Source organism: Carex rostrata, chromosome 8, assembly GCF_964058835.1.
Source record: "Carex rostrata chromosome 8, lpCarRost1.2, whole genome shotgun sequence".
Lineage (NCBI taxonomy): Eukaryota > Viridiplantae > Streptophyta > Magnoliopsida > Poales > Cyperaceae > Carex > Carex rostrata.
The window spans coordinates 13,286,382-13,306,031 of NC_135925.1; the positions used below are offsets into that span (position 1 = coordinate 13,286,382).

At 31.4% G+C, this 19,650-nt stretch overlaps 1 protein-coding gene across 1 annotated transcript; it reads left to right on the forward strand.

The window, feature by feature from the left end:
• The first annotated feature begins 1,855 nt into the window (after window positions 1–1,855).
• AFR (Galactose oxidase/kelch repeat superfamily protein) lies at window positions 1,856–4,143 on the forward strand. Its single transcript, XM_078307031.1, has 2 exons — window positions 1,856–2,553; window positions 3,237–4,143. The coding sequence occupies exons 1-2, from the start codon at window positions 1,940–1,942 to the stop codon at window positions 3,700–3,702; spliced, it is 1,080 nt and encodes a 359-aa protein (XP_078163157.1). The 5' UTR covers window positions 1,856–1,939; the 3' UTR covers window positions 3,703–4,143.
• The last annotated feature ends 15,507 nt before the right edge of the window (window positions 4,144–19,650 follow it).

Consider the following 19,650-nt stretch of genomic DNA (forward strand, 5'->3'; position numbering starts at 1 on the left):
AAATACTCAAATTCTTGACTTTAGAGTCACTACAGTTCTAAAACTTTTTCTAATAGCCAACTATGCTACCGTCTAATCTCACTGTCTAGAATTTTTTTTTCGGTAGAAATTTTCCGTAATATTTAAGTTGCAGGAATAATTCTACACTTATAATCATTCATCTTCAGTCCATTCTATCTTGTCAAATCGTGTCATTAGTAATTTTGAACCACTAAATCTTGACACGTTAAGTGAATCTCTTACTTTTTTGGATGATTGAAATTCAAAGTGACTATTTTTTCCTTTATTTTTTATTTTCTTTTTTTTATGCTTGAAGAGACATCTCATAGGACAGAAGTGAATCTTTCGTTATTTTGAGTATGACTTATCGAATCTTTGTTCTCATTTTTATTTTATTTTATTTCAGTTTTCTTGACTTTTTATAATCCCAAAATTTGTTATGATAATAAAAAAAACTCAGGCACTAGCTTTTAAAATCCCAACATTCTTTATGCTTTTATGGCGTAACTCAGGCACTGAAAGACTGAATTTTTGTTTTGTAATTAACTATAAGATTCGCGAATAATTCGTTTTTCTTTGATGGTAAATCGAACGGTGAATTATTTAATTGATCGAACTTTAACTGAATTATTCGCGAATTTTTTTCAAACTTTTTTCTTTTTCTTGTGGGACTAAGATCTCCAGTTCATATAATTTTGAATCATTTCTAAATTACACCTGAATTATTTCCGAATCATGAACTTTTGACCACAACGAACCGAACCCGAATAACTTATTTGTCACTATGGTAAATTGGTAATTAGTAGAAAATAAAGTCGGCGTATATATGGTCACATAGATAAGGCCGCAGAGAATTTAGAATTACCTTTTTAATATAGGCAAAGTGCACTAATCATAGCATGTACGGATGCGGAATAGAGACGCCACAGGTGGGCCCACATTATGCGAAAGCCCACATTCCACTAGTCCATATCAATTCATTAATTTAGGCCGCTTGAAGTTTCCTTTCATGTAGGCCCGGTGGGCCCCCACCACCAACTTCCCATCCTAGATAACTCCAGCCTCCAGGGGCTTCATTACAAACTCTCATGCATTTTCCTCATTTTGCTTCTGCATTTTTACATTTTCATCCAACAAATATTGTGGAACTGTTCTCCAGCTTGCATAAGCTTTTAGGTGAATCCGTAGTTACAACAGAATTTTTCATGACGACCATATTATAATAACAATATTATATTATAGCTGTACAGATTTTTTATGGATCATGAAAATTTGTAACCTTCTTTTAATTCTAATGTTTGGTAAATAATATTTCAAATTTTTTAATTGAATAAGTTTAAAATAAAATTAATGTTTCACTGGCCCGGGACGTTAAAGTTTTTGTAGGATTATAAAATTTAGTATTAATTTTTAACTAAATGAGAAGATTTAACTTAATACTTGGTTCTAAGGCTAAGTAGTAAATTTGTATATGAAAAAAGAAGAAGATAATTTTAACTTCAATCAGTTGAACTTTCTACTAGCATGAAATGCCATATGATAATATAGAAATTGTAATGCATAAATTCGTTCCCCATTTTATTATATTGTCCCTGACGCCTTGATTGGAATGAAAGGATAAAATGACCAAAACTCAAATACATATATTTAGTTTAGTTTAATTATGAATTTAAATAAGAGACTATGGTTAATGGTATCTTTTATTGACCTTAAATTTCTAATTTCTCATATATTTACTTCATATAATAAACATGGTTGGAAAACAAAAAAAGTATTAATATTTTGGGTGTATCTGCAAAGTTGTGAGGAACCACTATATAACTAACTACCTTCGTTCATGTCTTGCCCTCTTCCAAATACCCTCCCAAAACCGAGACATCCATCATTCATAGTTTCATACCACACCATCACTCTACAGAATTAAAGGAGTGATACCCACATGATCACCACCTCTCCTTGTACCTCCAACCGGTACGATGCACTCAACCCTGACAGGTACGAGCCGGTGATACCGGGTCTACCCGACCACATAGCCGAACACTGCCTACTTCACCTCCCCTTCCCTTACCCCTCTCTCCTTCGCTCCGTCTCTCCTTCATGGAACAAGGCTCTTCTCTCTCCTTCCTTCCTGCTCACCAAATCCAAGCTTTCCCTTTCTATCCCACGCCTCTTTGTCTTCTCTTTTCACCCACAAACCCTCCGAATTCAATGCCAATCCCTCGACCCCGTTTCACACCAGTGGTTTCTTTTACCTCAAATCCCGCTCTCAACTCCGATTCACCCCTGTTACTTGGTTTGCGGCACGGTTGCATCACGAGGGGAGATGTTCTTACTCGGTGGCGATGGCAACTGTTTGGTTTACCGGGCAACAACCAATACCTGGTCGGTTTTGGGATCGATGACTGTACCGGGAGTACCATTGGCTGTTGGTGAAGTTTCGGATGGAAGAATTGTGGCCGTGAACGAAAACAGTGGAGAGCTCTCAGCTGAGATTTTTGATCCAATTACTGACAGGTGGGACCGGGCTGCAGTTATGCTTCAAGGAATTGAACGGTAAGAATTAAATAAGAGTGAAAATAACTATTATGGGATGGATGTTTGCTCGGTGGAGCTGGGGACCTGGGGTGCCCAGCTGGCATCCTGTTGTGGGACAAACAAGAGGGCAATTTTTCAGTTATACCTTTGCAAAAAATCAATATTTTTTTGGGAAATAAGTAGGCCCAAAGATTAACATTCTATCAGTTGCTGGAAACTAGCATGGCGTTAATAAACCCCAACTTTAGAAGGATACACCGTGTCTAAGATGTCAAAACTGAGTATAAATATTCTTTTATTTTCCATTTCTTAATACTCTTCTTTAGATTTTGAGTCAATGATGCAATGATTGCAAACAACATTAGGAGTCTGATTTCTTTTTCTTAGAAGTAGACTTGCTTCAACAGAATAAATAATAGCAATTAAAGAATATGATAATAATAATATTAATAGTGCCCATAGTCAAATAGATTGTTCACTTCATAAAAATAGTCAAAACAAATTTAAAATTAGATTTTATTTGTTTACAAGTATGGGTGACCTTGAGAGCTTAAAATTATTGTTTCAGAGAATTTGATAAAATATATATATATACACACACACACACACTCAATTCCTAAAACACTAATATTTTTATATAGAAAACACATATAACACTAATTCTAGCCTTGCAGTACTAATTAAACTCCTTGACATGACAGATATGACGCGGCAACAATTAACGGGCGTGTATACCTAACAGAAGGGTGGGCATGGCCGTTTGACAACCCGCCACGCGGAGCAGTGTACGATGCAGCCCATGACACCTGGCAAGAAATGCCAAAGGGGATGCGTGAAGGCTGGACGGGATCCAGCGCAATCATAAATGGTACTCTCTACATAGTGACAGAATACGGCGACAACAACCTAAAATTGTACGACAAGACAAGGGACGAGTGGAGACCAGTGCGAGGGGGCGGGGTGCCGAAGACGGTGCGACGGCCGTATGCAGTGGTTGGTGGAGGGGATGAAGGGAGGTTGTATGTAATCGGTAAGGGATTGGAGGTGGCGATTGGACGGGTCGAGAAGGTAGAGATAGGGGAGGAAAAGGTGGAATGGGATGTGATCAAGGGACCGCAAGCGTTTACCGAGCTCCTCCCTTGTAATGCTCAAGTGTTGCTATTGTAGATAGCTAGTTAGGATTGATATGTCAATGGTGGAGTTTTGGTACAGATGAAAAAATTCAGATTGCGGATTGCGCCGCCTCTAGCTTATACCGGTTGAATTCGTGCTGATGGTGAGTTGCCTGATGGATGGCACAAGATGTGTAAAGAGATGCTTGAAGAGAATCTAGCATCAACTATATATGAATCTATGTTCTTAGGAAGATACTTTTTGGCTTATACATCATACTGGTTTTTTCTGGAGTTGTAAGGCAATTCTGAAGAAATGTGAGGGTGGTTCTATAAATGAATCTGTATTAATTTTTCCTTTTTTTTTCAGAGAAATGTTGGCACTGTAAAAATTTATAGGGTTCGTTTTTTCCCCTTACGAGAAATGTTGGGATTGATTATATTTTACTTTATTGTAACTGTACTTGTTTTTTTTTAATGAGTGTAATTGTGCTTATTGGCTCCAAAAAGATTAATTGGCAGCTCTTAGGATAAATAAATGTCTTTCCTAAGGGCTAAATTGATATATTTTTTTAATCAATTAATGAAACCTAAGAAGTCTTGACATATGTCATCCACCACGTTTTTTCTACATATAATAAGGAGATTTCCATATCAGAATTTAAGGCCCTGTTCGATCATTTATTGTTCTCATGAAAAGAAAAAAAAATGAAATTCACTATGTGAATAAATTTTTTTAATTTTATCCACGCACACAGTGCTTCAGCCATTCAAATGCATACTCAGGCCTTGAATATTCGCTTAACATCATTTATGGGAGCACAGGTCTTGAATATTCTCTTAATATCATTCATAGGAGCAGCAACAAAAAGAAATAATCAACAATGTTGAATTTTCCTCAATTGTTGCTTTGATTTTGGATTAGTTGGGAATGATATACAGTTTGTTTCATATTAAGGTCTCTTTGATGTGATTTTTGAGCTTATCTATTTGATATGAGTGGTGGGGTCTATGAAAACCAAGCTTACGGTGGCAGCCACGCACTTGCCAATTCATTCCTTCTCCAGTGTACACAGCTGGAGAATTCCATTTGTCTTATTATGAACTATCACATGCGAATAGTATTACTGTTCCTTTGGACTATAAAAGCTTCTTTACACATTTTCTTGTTTACACAGTAACAACAACAACGGCCATTTTTATTAATAACCCAAAAAAAATAGTTTTTTTTTATAAATATACCCTCAAAATATGAGTTTTTTCAAATATACCCTAACCGCCCGGGACACGGGCGGTCTGCTTCTATAGCAGACCACCAGGAACACGGGCAGTTTGCTCTTTTTTTATTTTTTATTTTTTTTAGAGATCTGATTTTTTCTTAATATTTTCATTTGTGAATTTTTTTTTTGTTTAGGGTATTTGCCAAAAAATAAAATATTTGATATATTTATAAGTGGTGTCGTAACTCTCGGTCATTTTTTTTAATACCCAACATAAAAAACAAATTTACCAAACTAACCAATCTTTTGATTTTTTTTATATCTACCCAGACATGCTGGCGGGTCCAGATCTATAATGAACCGCCAGGTGGTGGGGCGGTCCACTAGGAGACCTGACCACCCACAGCCCGGGCGATCCACTATGCATCAATTGTGATAACTGTCTCTTATTATATTTTTCTGCAAATGCTTTAGTGCACATCTTGATGGGTAACTTATATTAATCTGGGCCGTCGGTTAAAGGATTTTCATTCAATTGAATTTATTTTCAGAGAAGTCAATTGAATGAAAATCCTTTAACCGACGGCCCAGATTAATATAAGTTACCCATCAAGATGTGTGGTTCAGATAAATATAAGTTACCCATCAAGTTAAGTTAAGTTACCCATCAAGATGTGCGGCATAAATTCGACTTTCCTAGCCAAAGTTATGGGTGTTTAAAGTTTTTTTGAAAATTAAACTTTGGAAATTCATAATTAGCTGTAGAAAAATCCAAATAAGTTGAAATTTATATCAATTCTGTGTATTTTTGAATGCTCTACATGCTGTATCAATCCATACTTGAAATTCATAATTAAAATATTAAGAAAAAATCAGATCTCTAAAATAAAAAAAAGAGCAAACCGCCCGTGTCCTGGGCGGTTAGGGTATATTTGAAAAAACTCATATTTTGAGGGTATATTTATAAAAAACTATTTTTTTTGGGTTATTAATAAAAATGGCCGCAACAACAATGACAACTTGACAGTGGTAAAAGTAAAAGTAAAACAACAAATACCGCCGCCGCCTTTGGGCTACTTTATTTACTAAAAAGAAGAACAAATTCAAGTTATCCTCTTACTAAATTAGTATATTATGAGGAATAAATCATTGACTCGCATATATCTAGAATTCTAGATTCCAGAGTGAGAGCGAAATTTTTGTATAAAATTATTAGCCATAACCTATGGTTTTCTATAACAGTATTTTAAGTTTGTAATATTATTTATATTTAAATATTTAATGTATGTATTGTTATTTATCAAGTCTTAAATCTATTTATACCTAATTTATTTAGAAACCTCCTAAATGCCCACCAAACCCATCCCTAATGCCCTCGAATTATCGGTATAAATAGAACTTATGAACTTATGAAATTTTGATTTTTTTTTAACAAGTGATACTTTGGACCACAACAACCTTCTAGAAGGTCAGTAGTGTTATCTCCAACGTGGCTTCTCAAGCCCATAGACACTTTATATTTTGTTTCAAACTTCTGTCTACAACTCTTTAAAATACTTGTTTCAAACATTTAAATCTTACATGTAATTTATCAAATATATTTTTTTTTACAATAAAAATTTGTAGGCACATAAAAATTTTCTTCTCAAGGCTTTAAATATTTGCCTACAATCTTTTAAAGTACTCGAGTCAAAACATAACTTATCAATTTTGTTTTTAACAGTAAAAATGCGTAGACACTTTAAATTTTACTTCTCAAGTATTTAAATCTTTGTCCACAATTTTAAAGTATTTGTGTCAAGCCTTTATAATTTACATTTAACTTATCATTTTTTTTTTACAGTAAAAGCCCGTAGGCACTATAAATTATGTTTACCAAGTCTTTAAGTATAGGTCTACTACATTAAATTATGTTTACCAAGTCTTTAAGTATAGGTCTACTACATTTTAAAGTACTTGTGTCAAACTTTAAACTTTACATGTAACTTATTATTTTTTTACAAGTAAAAGCTTATAAACACTTCAAATTGCAGTCTTTATACATAACATATGAAGCCTTTAAGCCTACACGTGAAAGCCTTCAAACCTAACATATCAGGTTTTTATACGTAGCATATAAAAACGAAAAAAAAAATAGTTACACGAATATAACTCAAAAGTACTTCATCGTAAATCTCATTTGAAAAAGAAAATTAAGTAGAAGATGTAGATTTATAAAATTCACAGATTATCGAAAAAATAAACGAGAATAATTGGCGGAAAAAAAGAAGGGTGAAAGAACACACACACACACAGAGTTGGGTTACGGTACTTCGTGAAGTAAAGTGAGTGTTTTACTTCACGTCTATATCTTCAATTTCAAAGTTCAAAACATCAATCCGAACCGTTCAAATTGATCTCCATATTAAATTGTGCTTGGAGACCAAATTTTACAATTTTTTTGGATTTTTTTAAATCACTAATTTTTATGATCCACAATTTTCTGAAATCAGTGATTTAAAAAAAAATTCAAAATAAATATAAAATTTCTAAAAATTGTAAAATTTGGTCTCCAAGTATAGTTTAATATGGAGAGCAACTTCAACGGTTCGGATCGATATTTTAAATTTTGAAATTGAAGATATATACATGAAGTAAAACACTAACTTTACTTCACAAAGTACCGTAGTCCAACTATAATATATATATAAATAGTTAGGAATTGAATTAATTGGAGACGCTCGGGGATGAAGATTTTTGGAGGCAGCCTTTTTTTTTTTTTTTAATTATTGATATCTATTGACAGATCCATTTTACAAATTTAAAAATGAACGAGCCCATTATTTTTTATTTCTTTTTGGGTGAATCATTTTATATCAAGGTTCTAAATAGCGTTTATAGCGGCATAGCGGGGAGACAAAAAAAAAAAACTTTAGCGAATAGCGCAGCTATAGCGGAAGCTATCATAAATAGCGTTTTCTTATTTCAAAAATTATATTTTATATTTTTACTAATAGTAAACATGTCTCATCGAGAAAAAAAAACACCAAATTGATTAAGAAGTTATAATATTCATATTGAAGTTTAATTTCTCATGGACAAAATCCCTAGGCATTGTTTTAATTTTTCATTTTTGGAAAATCTAACAGCATAATACAAAATTTAATTGATATAGCGGTATAGCCCGCACATGTTCCATTATATTGATATAGTTTGATAAAGTAAAAAAAAGTCTATCTGGACATTAACGCCCATTAAAATTGCAAAATCATAAGCCTGTGTAGCATAGCGGACCGCTATTGCCGCTACGCGCTACACGCTATAGCGGCCGTAGCTCGATTAGCGCAGTTTTACCCTGTAGCTTAGCTTTCTAGGTCCAAAACCGCTATAGCTAGCTATTTAGAAGCTTGTTTTATATTTAAGATATTTTTTCTTAATCATGTGACTGCTCCAATTTATATTATTATGCAGTAGCAACGGATAATTATGCTCTGTTTGATTTGCTTTTTTTTTTTTTCTTCAGGTAATGGACTAATGGTACATTCAAGTTTTAATGTAAAATTCAGCATGACCCACATATAGGATATATATGATAGAAAAGTCATTTTCATTAATAGTAACAAAGCAAGGATCTTTTATGTAAGAAAATATGTATCACAATCTTGCTAACTAGTCCAAAATCTCATTTAATGTATAAAACTTTTGTCCATCTCCTACCAAGTTAAATAACAAGAATATCTTTCTTTCTTTCTTTTTTCTGGATAAAAAGAAAAAAAAAATTAAACTCTCAAATTTAATTATTAATCATCAAGATGTACTGATGTACATTGAAAAATATGTGTGCTAGAATTATCATTTCTTGCTCCTATTTATTTAGGAGGATTCAAACGCCTACATTTTATTTTTGGTGTCTCTGTTATATTTTTATATTTAAAATTTTAATAACTCAAAATTTAAATCTTAAGTATCAAAATAAAAATGTAATATATTATCTACATCATTTTCTCATTGAACATGTAAAAGATTATGAGATTTCAACTTTGTTTAATATTTGATCTAATCCAAAAATGAAGGCATTAGAAGCATCAAGCTTTGAAAAACAAAATTAATGGTCTTTAACAGCGAGATATTATTTAACGATTTAATTAGTTAAATTATAATTTATCATCATTTGAGAGCGTGGTGTCTTTACAGAATTTTAATACTGAAGGATCTAAAAAAAAAAATTAAACTGTTCAACACGCGCGAGTTTAATTGTATTTTTTTTTTAAAGTTAGAAACGAAAGCAAAGTGTTGCACTTCTAGGTTTATGACAATAATAATCCTTGAGCTCTAATATCTATACTTATCGAGATTTTCTTATTAAAATCTGGTCTCCTTCTGGTTAGGGGTGTTTATCGGTTCGGTTCTATTTAAACCGAACTGAATTAGGCAAACTAAAATTATAATTTGGTTTCAAAAATAGAACCGAACTGAATTGATTTAGCATTGCAACCGAACAAAACCAAAGTTTTATCTTAGTTTGTTCGATTCAAACCAAAATATATTAATTTTTTTATTTAAAGCAATTAATTTATAATAAACCGAAGTATATTAAGAAATAAACCGATGTATTTAAAATAATTAATTAAGAAATAAACCAGGGTATTAAGAAATAAACCGGGACCGTCCGGGCCAAATTCATAATGTATAAAAGTTTGGTCGGTTCGGTTATTTCGGTTTTGAAAATTTTCAAACTTAACCGAACCGAACTATTAAACTAAAAAAACCGAACCGTTTAGTTCAAACTAATTCGGTTCAGTTCAAAACCAACTAAACCGGACCCAATGAACACCCCTTCTTCTGGTCCCAGTTTATGAATTGAAATATCATGGATTTCCCATACCCTTTTTCAGAACTGGAGATGAAAATGCAGCTGCTAGTTGCAGATTACAGCTCAAATAGGTGAGGTGTGCAGATTGGTACCGCATCATTTTAAATATTAATTATTTTTGCCTCCACGTTGTTTTCACCTAGTGCAAGTTGGCCTTTTTCTAATAAATTTGCTGATGAATTATAATTCATTCATCTTTGTTTAAATCGATGACGATATGTATTGTTTATATTTTTTAGTGTATCTAGTTAAGAATGATTGTGCAAATTCATGACAGAGATTGATCCAAATAAACAGCACACTCAACACTCAACATGGGTTGATAACGACCAAAATTACTTTGAGGCGTATTTGTTTACTTCTTTCAAAAAGCCGACATTTTTATTTTTATCTCATTAAAAAATTATTTTAATAATAATAACCAAAGTTTAGCAACAATTTTAAAAATACTCCACACGTGGAAATTTTTCACGAGCTGGAAGGAATTTTAATTCCCATTTTTTTTTTTTTATAAAACATAAATTTGTTTTTATTTTTTATTTTTTGTATTGAAATATTAGAAATGTTTGATATATTTCTTTGAAAATAGATGGAATACAATATAATTTGATTTATTAGAAAGATTGTAACAAATAATCCGGATCAATATTTTTCAGGTCGGATTTTTCGCGGCTCTAAGAAAAATTAATATATTTATGTATGTGTTATTGGAAAAAAATAAAAATGCTTAGATTTTGAGTTATTGATCCCGGTTCAAAAGTCACTTCTATGTAATATAGAAAATATTGTGATCCTTCTAAGATATTTAATTTATGGAAAGTTGTATCTATTTTTGAAAAAAAAAATAAAAACTTTAAGTTATTTAATAATTATTATTCAAAAAGAATTCTCAAAATAGATACAACTTTTTATAAATTAAATGTCCTAGAAGGATCACAATATTTTCTAGATTACATAGAAATGACTTTTGAACCGGGATCAATAACTCAGAATCTAAGCATTTTTATTTTTTTCCAATAACACATACAAAAATATATTAATTTTTCTTACAGCCGCAAAAAATCCGACCTGAAAAATATTGATCCGGGTTATTTGTTACAGTCTTTCTAATAAATCAAATTATATTGTATTCCATCTATTTTCAAAGAAATATATCCAACATTTCTAATATTTCAATAAAAAAAACAAATTTCTGTTTTATAAAAAAAAAATGAGAATTAAAATTCCAGCCCGTGGAAAATTTCCACGGGTGGGGTATTTTTAAAATTGTTGCTAAACTTTGATTATTATTATTAAAATAATTTTTTAATGGGGTAAAAATAAAAATGTCGGTTCAAAAAGGGTATATTTTATTGGAAGAAGAAATATGAAAATGTAAAGCACATAATATATATTAACATATATCTTCAAAGTATGATTGACATTAGATCAGAGGTGGATTCCGAATTTCAATTAAGAATAGACACAAAATATTAAAAAAAAAATACAAATTTCATCAAAAATATTAAAAGTTGTAATAAATATTATTCTTTTACATATTAAAAAATAATAAATATAGTAATATCTGGCTGGTCAAGTTAAGTCAATGATGGTAAACCAAACATACTTCTATGGGTCTTCATATTTTAAAACTGGAGGTTTATATGTCCTGTTAAAATACTTATTCATTTTTAATAGTCTAAAATGTAGAATTCAAAATCAAGATATATTACTAGATTACAAAATTAAAGTCCTTAACCAAATTAACATATTACCAAATGACTAAGTTATCAAATTTAAATCTTTAAAGTCCTCAGTCAATTATCAAATTATTAATCTAATTAATAGATAAAAAAAATAGGGTTTGATCACTTATCTAAGAAGAATCAAAGAAGGAAAGGAGTCGATGAAGAGTCGAAGTCAGAAAAGAAAAAGGAGAAAATTCTAAGCGAAAGACCGATTTGGACGAATTAAAGAGTGGCGATGCAAATAGTTGTTTCTCTCTCCTCTAATATCAAAGATTTTATAAAAACATGCGTATAAATAAATATATATATAGAGTTAGGCTGGGTGCTATGGATAGCATAGAGGCCTCTATGCTACGGCTCAATATTCGAGTTTTCAAAATCCAAACGGTCGATCCGAACCGTTCATCTTATTCTCCATATTAATATCTGCTTGGAGACCAAATTTTACATTTTTCTGAATTTGTTTACTATTTATTAAGTATTTTACAAAATTGTTGATCCAACGGTGGCTGCACAAAACAGTAAAACCATTGGATTAGCGATTTTCAAAGTGACTTAATAAATAGTAAAAAAATTCAGAAAATTATAAAATTTGGTCTCCAAGCAGATATTAATATGGAGAATAAGATGAACGGTTCGGATCGACCGTTTGGATTTTGAAAACTCGAATATTGAGCCGTAACATAGAGGCCACTATGCTATCCATAGCACCCCAGCCTAACTCTATATATATATATATATATATATATATATATATATATATAAGAAACAAAAGTGGGATATGGTAATATGCATATTACAGTGCCTTTTATGTTATGGACTCGTATATTTGTATTAAAGTTTAGACAGTCGAGATATTATTTTCGTATGAAAATGTATTTGTAATCCAAATTTTATATTATTTGTAAAATATTAAATTTTGTTTTTTTAGTTAAATAAAAGATCACTTGATTGAGAATTCTGAACTTCCGACTGACTATTTAAAGTTTTTTTTTTTTGATTAATGACTATTTAAAGTTGAAAAAATAGAAATAGATATATGGATCGATATCAGAGAAAAACGACAAAACATTTGAAAAGTAAGCCGAGGAATGTATGGAAATTATGTAGGCTGCTTCCAGGAAAGCTTTATACCTGCTTAGGCCTAAACCTTTTCTACCTTTCTGGTTTTCTATTTTATTTTATACCAAATGCGAATGACTTGTATGATTGTATTGCTTTGATCTTGTGAGTCTTGTGACGGTGCGTATTTTATTTATTTATTTATTGTGACGTGCAGTGATAATGAGTGTTATGGCTATGGCTATGTTTAGATGTACTGAGAATAGGGTTGTTTTGATCCATTCAAACATACTCAATTGCTATTCGGAACAGTGAGAATAGCGTTGTTTCGTTATTCCTACAAAAAGTCGGAATAACAATTGGTGTTCTCTCAAATGTTCAATTCCTCCATCGCTATTCTAAATGTTCAATCAAAACAATATTTTCACTATTCCGAATAGCACCACATCAACACTATTTTCACACTCTTTCAAAAATTACTATTCTCATTTACTATCCTCAAATAGTAGCTATTCTAGAGTGCATTCAAACGTATCCTATGTGATTAGTTGTTTGAATGAATAGTTTTAGCAAAATTACGCACGCACTTTGACAGAAAAACGCAAAAGCAAAGAGTGTAAAAATATTTCGTAATAAATGTAATCAATAAAATATTTTCTAAGAAATGAATAACATCTCGGACATAATTTAAATTTTAAATATTCAAATTTAAAGGAATTTAAACGACGAAGTATTAAAAAATGGGTTAATTTCTTGTGTGTCTTTTAACTCTTCCTTATTTTTTTATTTGCTCTTTAAGACATCAATATATTCTATTTACCTTTTAACTCTTCTCATTATTTCTTATTCACCTCTCACAATTAATTTACAAACTTTAATTTTAATATTTTTCTATTATACCTCTCATTTATTTCATCTCCTTCAATTCAAGCAAATAAAGGCATGAGAGAGACAAGAGAGACATGTGGTTATTGCATTTTAGCACTCCACTCTAAATCCAGTAGGAGTGTTGGGCTAAACTCATGATCGAGTTAACGGATTACTGAAGTACATTTTTTTTGCATTGTTCGCTTTACATTTTTTCTCTCATTTACCCTTCAAGACCTCTAGTTGCCTAACTCTTTTCCGACCAAGCACAAAAAATAACCGAGAGATCCAAACCTGCACTATTACTCGCACTTCGATACGAATTGCTGCGAATAAAAAAACTCCGCTAGAGAAGCGAAGGAGAAGCTAAAAAATGGCTAAGCTCATCATGTCTCTCTCACATGCCTTTTATTTGCTTTAATTGAAGGAAAAATAAATAAATGAGGGGTATAATCAGAAATATTAAAATTAAAGTGTGTTGACTAAGTAATTCATATCCTCTGCATTAACTCAAAAAAGAATCTTTTGAGTTAATGCATGTGGATCGTCCATTTCGATTTAAGATTCATGCAGATTAGATCCACACTTATATTAAAGAGCTCCTTGAATTATAAGTTGTGGCCAGATTGGCTTCGTTTAAAATCAGACGGCGGAGATGCATCAACTCAAAAGATGCTTTTTTGAGTTAATGCATATGATGTGAACTCTGAGTGTAAATCGTAAATAAGAAAGAATAAAAAGAATTGAGAGGTAAATAATATATATTGAAGTTAAGAAATTAACCCTTAAAAAATCATCATGCATCATCATAGCCGTCCGATGGTATTAAAAAAAATCCTCTCTAATACAGTGCTGCCTTCACTTTATAACCGTCCGATGGTATTAAAATAAATAATAAATCGCGCGTAATTCAAATCGGACGGCTCACCCCGGACTTATGTATTCCTTCAAAACTTCCCAATGTCAAAATTGTGCATCTTATTGTAAAATTAGCGAGTACTCATTTCTTTATGGGTCCAAAGTAATCCGTTTAGCATTATTAAAATCAGAGTTCTAAATAACGCGTTATAACGTCGCTAGAGTATTTTTGGACCATAAAAGCTATGGTGCTATTGGCTCGTTAACGATACTATATGAACATAACATCATTTATTAAAATCAGGAGCATTTGCAAAGGGTAAAGATTTTACAGAGCAATTTTAGCTTTATGCAGCGTACGTACTACAGAATCAAACACATCACTTAATGTGATTCGTGTACTAGTTGAAACCAAAACAGCTCAGTTAAACTATTTATCCCATGCAAATTATTTGGGACCGCGTCACAAGCTCTAAGGAGGCCTACAGATGTATGCTATGTTCCCTGGTACTTATATCGCCTGAGTTAACTCAAATTTCGAGTTTAGATCCCAACCGTCCAATTTGTTTTAGCATGATATTAAATAAACTTTTTATATTCCACGTCAAATCGAATTGGTTCGGATTTTGATCAAACGGTCCATATCTAAATCAAAATTTGAGTTTTTTTTTTTTTTGATATCCGAGTAGCGACTACCAGGTGTATCAAAATTTAAGTTACTTTAGAGAATCTTAATGCCTGTCCCTTGTGTTTACTTTCGCGATAGCCCTATTTAATTACTATTAATGAGTCTATGGTACTGTGTATAATATAGTATATTGGTCTGCACTATGAACTCATATTTTTATTTTGAAAGTTTTAATGATTGATCCGAACTGTTTATATGATATCCGTATGAGGGGTGGTAAAAAAAAACCAGTATCTCGTGGCTCACTCGTTATTGGACCGAGCTATTAACGAGCCAGTTCGTTAGTGGCTCAGTTCAAATTAAATGAGTTCAAGCTGAGACCTAGCTTAGCTCGGTTAGGTATGAATTTGTGTGTATTCTATGCTGTCTAGTTCAGTTCAAAAAGTTTGTAGAATATATTTTCTTTTTTAAAAGAAGGTGCAACTAAACCCATCGAGCTGGCCCATGATCATTACAAGCTGAGATTTCAACTTGGACCCTAAAATCAGCTCGGTCCAGCTCGCTTGGTAAATAAATGAACCGATTACGAGCTGAGCCAGCTCATTGCCACCTCCACGTATGAATATGTATATACAAACTGAATTTTATATTTTTTAGATAGGTAGAAAATCATTTAGTCTGCGAGTACACATTCATAAGGAGATCGTTTTGAACGGTTCATATCGACTATTAAAACTTTCAAAACAAAAAATATTGATCTATAGTACATACCAAGGAGCACTATATCTCTATTCTTATATTATGCACGTAGTTGTCCTGATCCGTCAAAGGCTCAGATTGAAAGATAGATTTTTAAATTGAATATCAACCCTTCAATTACATAAGTTGTCATCTTTTGATTAAATACATCTATTTTATATATAAAAGCCTAAATTTAATTAAAAACATAGTCGCCACACAGACTGCTACATAATTTGTCACATTAGAATTGAATGAATCCCAAGAAATATGTTTCATTATTTCTCCTTGCAGCTATCTTTGATTAATGCAATCAAATTATTTCTTTATTTCTCCATTTTCTCCGTTTCATTTCTCCTCTTCCTCTATAGTTTTGAAAATGAAAATGAAAACAATCATATATTTTCGAATTTTGTTTAGAGACTGTATCTTTGTGAATATATGAATAACAATTCTTATGCTGATGGAAACAATTATACATTTTTGATTTGGAGAGAAAATAAAAAATATCTAAAACTTTCGAGTAGATTATTTCCATCCTATTGTGAGCAAGTATTTTATTGAAAAATAAATAAAAAATATCTAAAACTTTCAAGTAGATTATTTCCATCCTATTGTGAGCAAGTATTTTATTGAAAATTTCATATCAGTGTCATCCTTAGAATAAAACCACTTCTACAAAAAAAATTGAGGAGAAATTAATTGCGCCTTGGTATAAATTATGGGCTATTACAACTAAAAGCACAAATTCATACACATATATTTAAATTTAGCTTACCTCCCCGGAAGTTTCTCCTAGAACCTAGCTTGCCAGTATATATATGCATATCTAAATCCTTATCATTCTATATAAGTTGGCTAAATGTACCTCTTTTATTTAGAAATTGTATTTTTTACAAATGACTAGATATGCAAAAGCTTTTGTTTCGAGTTATAAAATATTTTTTTAAGAAAAAAAAGAGAAATATCAGTGAATTGTTTGCAAAATGTTCTTCTTGTCACGTAAATCCGACAAAATATTTTTATTTTTTTAGACCTATATATCGGAATAATGGATTTCGTTATTTGGTGAAGCAATATGCAAATTCATGTATGTACTTCATTGAAAGGTTGAGATGGATATACACTTTTTGCTGCATAAGAGTATTAATAGGCTTCGTCAAAAGTTTTTGCTGCATTGAAAGGTTCGATTCCATAAAATTAAATCAATCCCTATACTCCTACTGTTGGGTTTTGACGGTTCAAACCCATTGATTTGCTTGTTGGGGTTTTGACGGTTCAAACCCATTTATTTGCTTAAGGTGCGGAAAGAGTAAAACAAAAAAAATTTACATCTACCTTAAGCTACGGATTAAATGAATCAAGAAGATCCGTTTAATCCTATTTACAGATCTACTCCATAATTGATTTCTAAAACATTAAATCTATTTATCAATTAAATAGATTAATATAACATGTTTATACCTTGTTTCCAAATCACAGTTGGAATGCAGACCGAGCGAGTAGAGCTACACCAGGGAAGGAATCGACTCGGAGTATCACACGTGTGATACCTCTATTGGTTATTCACCAGGACTAACCAGAGAGCGGTTTATTTCTTTTGCCATAAATACTATAAACTGCGGAATTATGCAAAAACACTATTCATCGAACTTTCGGTCAATCAGATTCACTGATTATCAAAATCTGAAATACCGCTAAATTCGGTAAAACACTATTCACCAACCCGAAAAACCGTAAACAGAGAAAGAGAGAATTCCAATTAACGAAGTAATCAGATTAACACGTGAATTAGTGAGATTTCTCTTTCACCTATGCCCATCTATTTATAGACATTTGAGGAGGTTCGCAAAAGACCGAAATACCCCCGAAGTTGCCAAAATTACCAAAATGCCCTTTTGGCATTCAAATTTGATTTTGCAACTTCATATTGGTTAGATTAGTTTAATGGATTCTAAACCCATTAACCCAAACCCATTATGAATAGTAAATATCCAAATCAAATATGTATAATTGTCATGTACAATTATATTCGTCTGCGGTTTTCGTTTGGTAATTTTTATACAACATGTCAAACACGTTTATAAACTAACCAGTGTTTCTGTTTGCCATTCTAAATGACGTACAATTAATTATAATTAATTATACCAAGTATAACTAATTATAACCATTAGTTTTTGCTTTGTCATTTTTAACATGACAAATATAATTTAATTATAACACGTATAATTAATTATAACTATCTTAATATTAATTACAATCAATTTATAATTAATCAATAAGATTCTCCGAATAGCTCCTATATGGTGTGACCCAATAGGATCTGTGTTATGTTGGTAAATAGAGTTAAAACTGTTTTAACTTCTATAATCATAGGAGGCATCTGGCAGTATATACTATGACCATCCAATTACACAGATGATGCTGTACTATACAATATCACGATCCAGTAAACAATTTACTTGTGTCAGTTCTTCTGTCTCATAGCTATCAGATCAGTTTCAAGGTAGATGTGTGTCATCCTTGGTAACTGTATCTTTTCTTGATCTTGAGCAGATTATCAAATATAATTACTCTTGTAATTATACCGCATGCAGATAATCTAACTCTACCAAGGGGCCCAGTGATGCTATAGCTCGTATAGAGATACGAGGGACAAATAGTATTCTTGGCAGACTATCACTTCCTCAGCTAAGCTATACATATGGAAATGCTACCGTTATGACTGCTTTTTACGGACAGCGTTAGATAACACTCACACATACATATTTCTTAGTGGGAACGATAAATACCTCATACTGTAGAACTTGACACTGAATGAAAATATTAATGACACGAACACAATTCTATTTAATGTTTTATTCGGGGTCTGTCAAATACCATGTTCCTAGAACATGTATCTATGTGATTAAAATGACATCTCGTGTCAAGTGGTTTGTAAAACTTAACCATCTTTTAATCCACATACTAACCTTGTAGCGGTAATTAGTGTTCCTGCTAATTACCTTGGTCAGTGACCTTTTAAGAGTATATATCATCTATATTATCGAGTTTCACAATTTCAGTCATGAACTCGAAATGATCCATAAATGCAATAATACTCAAGGCAACAAAATGATATACATTCAATTCATGAACAAAGTTTTATGATAATTTATCGTATTATTGACTTCTAGATTATTACAAACTAACACCTACATGGTTTGTCATATTAAATTGAATGAATTTCTAGCGATCTGTTTTCTTATTTCTCCTTACAACTATCTTTGATTGTTGCAATCAAATTAGTTTCTTATTTCTCTATTTTTTCTGTTTCATTTCTCCTCTTCCTCTATAGTTTCGAAAATGAAAATATAAACAATCATATCTTTTTGGATTTTGTTTAGATCTACTGTATCTTTGTGAATAGATGAATAACAGATCTTGTGCTGATGGAAACAATCATATCTTTCTAATTTGGAGATAAAATGAAGAGTATCTAGAACTTTTGTATAGAGAAATGATATGTTGAAAAAATTTCATGTTAAAATAACTTCCATCAATAATATACATGTAGAGAAAATTATTATTTGAATCGTTTAATTAAATCTTTTCCAATTTTGTTTCTTTACAGATCATTTATCTTCTAAATCGTTTAATGACATATCTTACTTGTGAAAAAAATTAGATATTAAATCACAATGATACCAAATTTTTTTCATGTTATATTTGATTTTTTTTTCATTTGTTGTTGTTTCTTTTATTGTTATTTATTATTTGAATTTTCATTTTCTTCATTTGTGTCTTTTATTTTTATTTAAATATATATTTTTTTATTTTGTGTGAATGTCAAACAAAAAGATCTCTTCATATTCTATTCAATCATATAATATATTCCCGTTAGAATGCACGGGCATGATACTAGTATGCATAGTACATAGTCTCACTCTCAAGCGAATTAATATCATCCCAAATACCGGACAATGGAATATTTTAGAATTAGTAGATCTAGGCTGTTCTTTTAAGTTTGCACGAATCTCAAAATAAAAATAATATTGCCCCTGCGCTATCT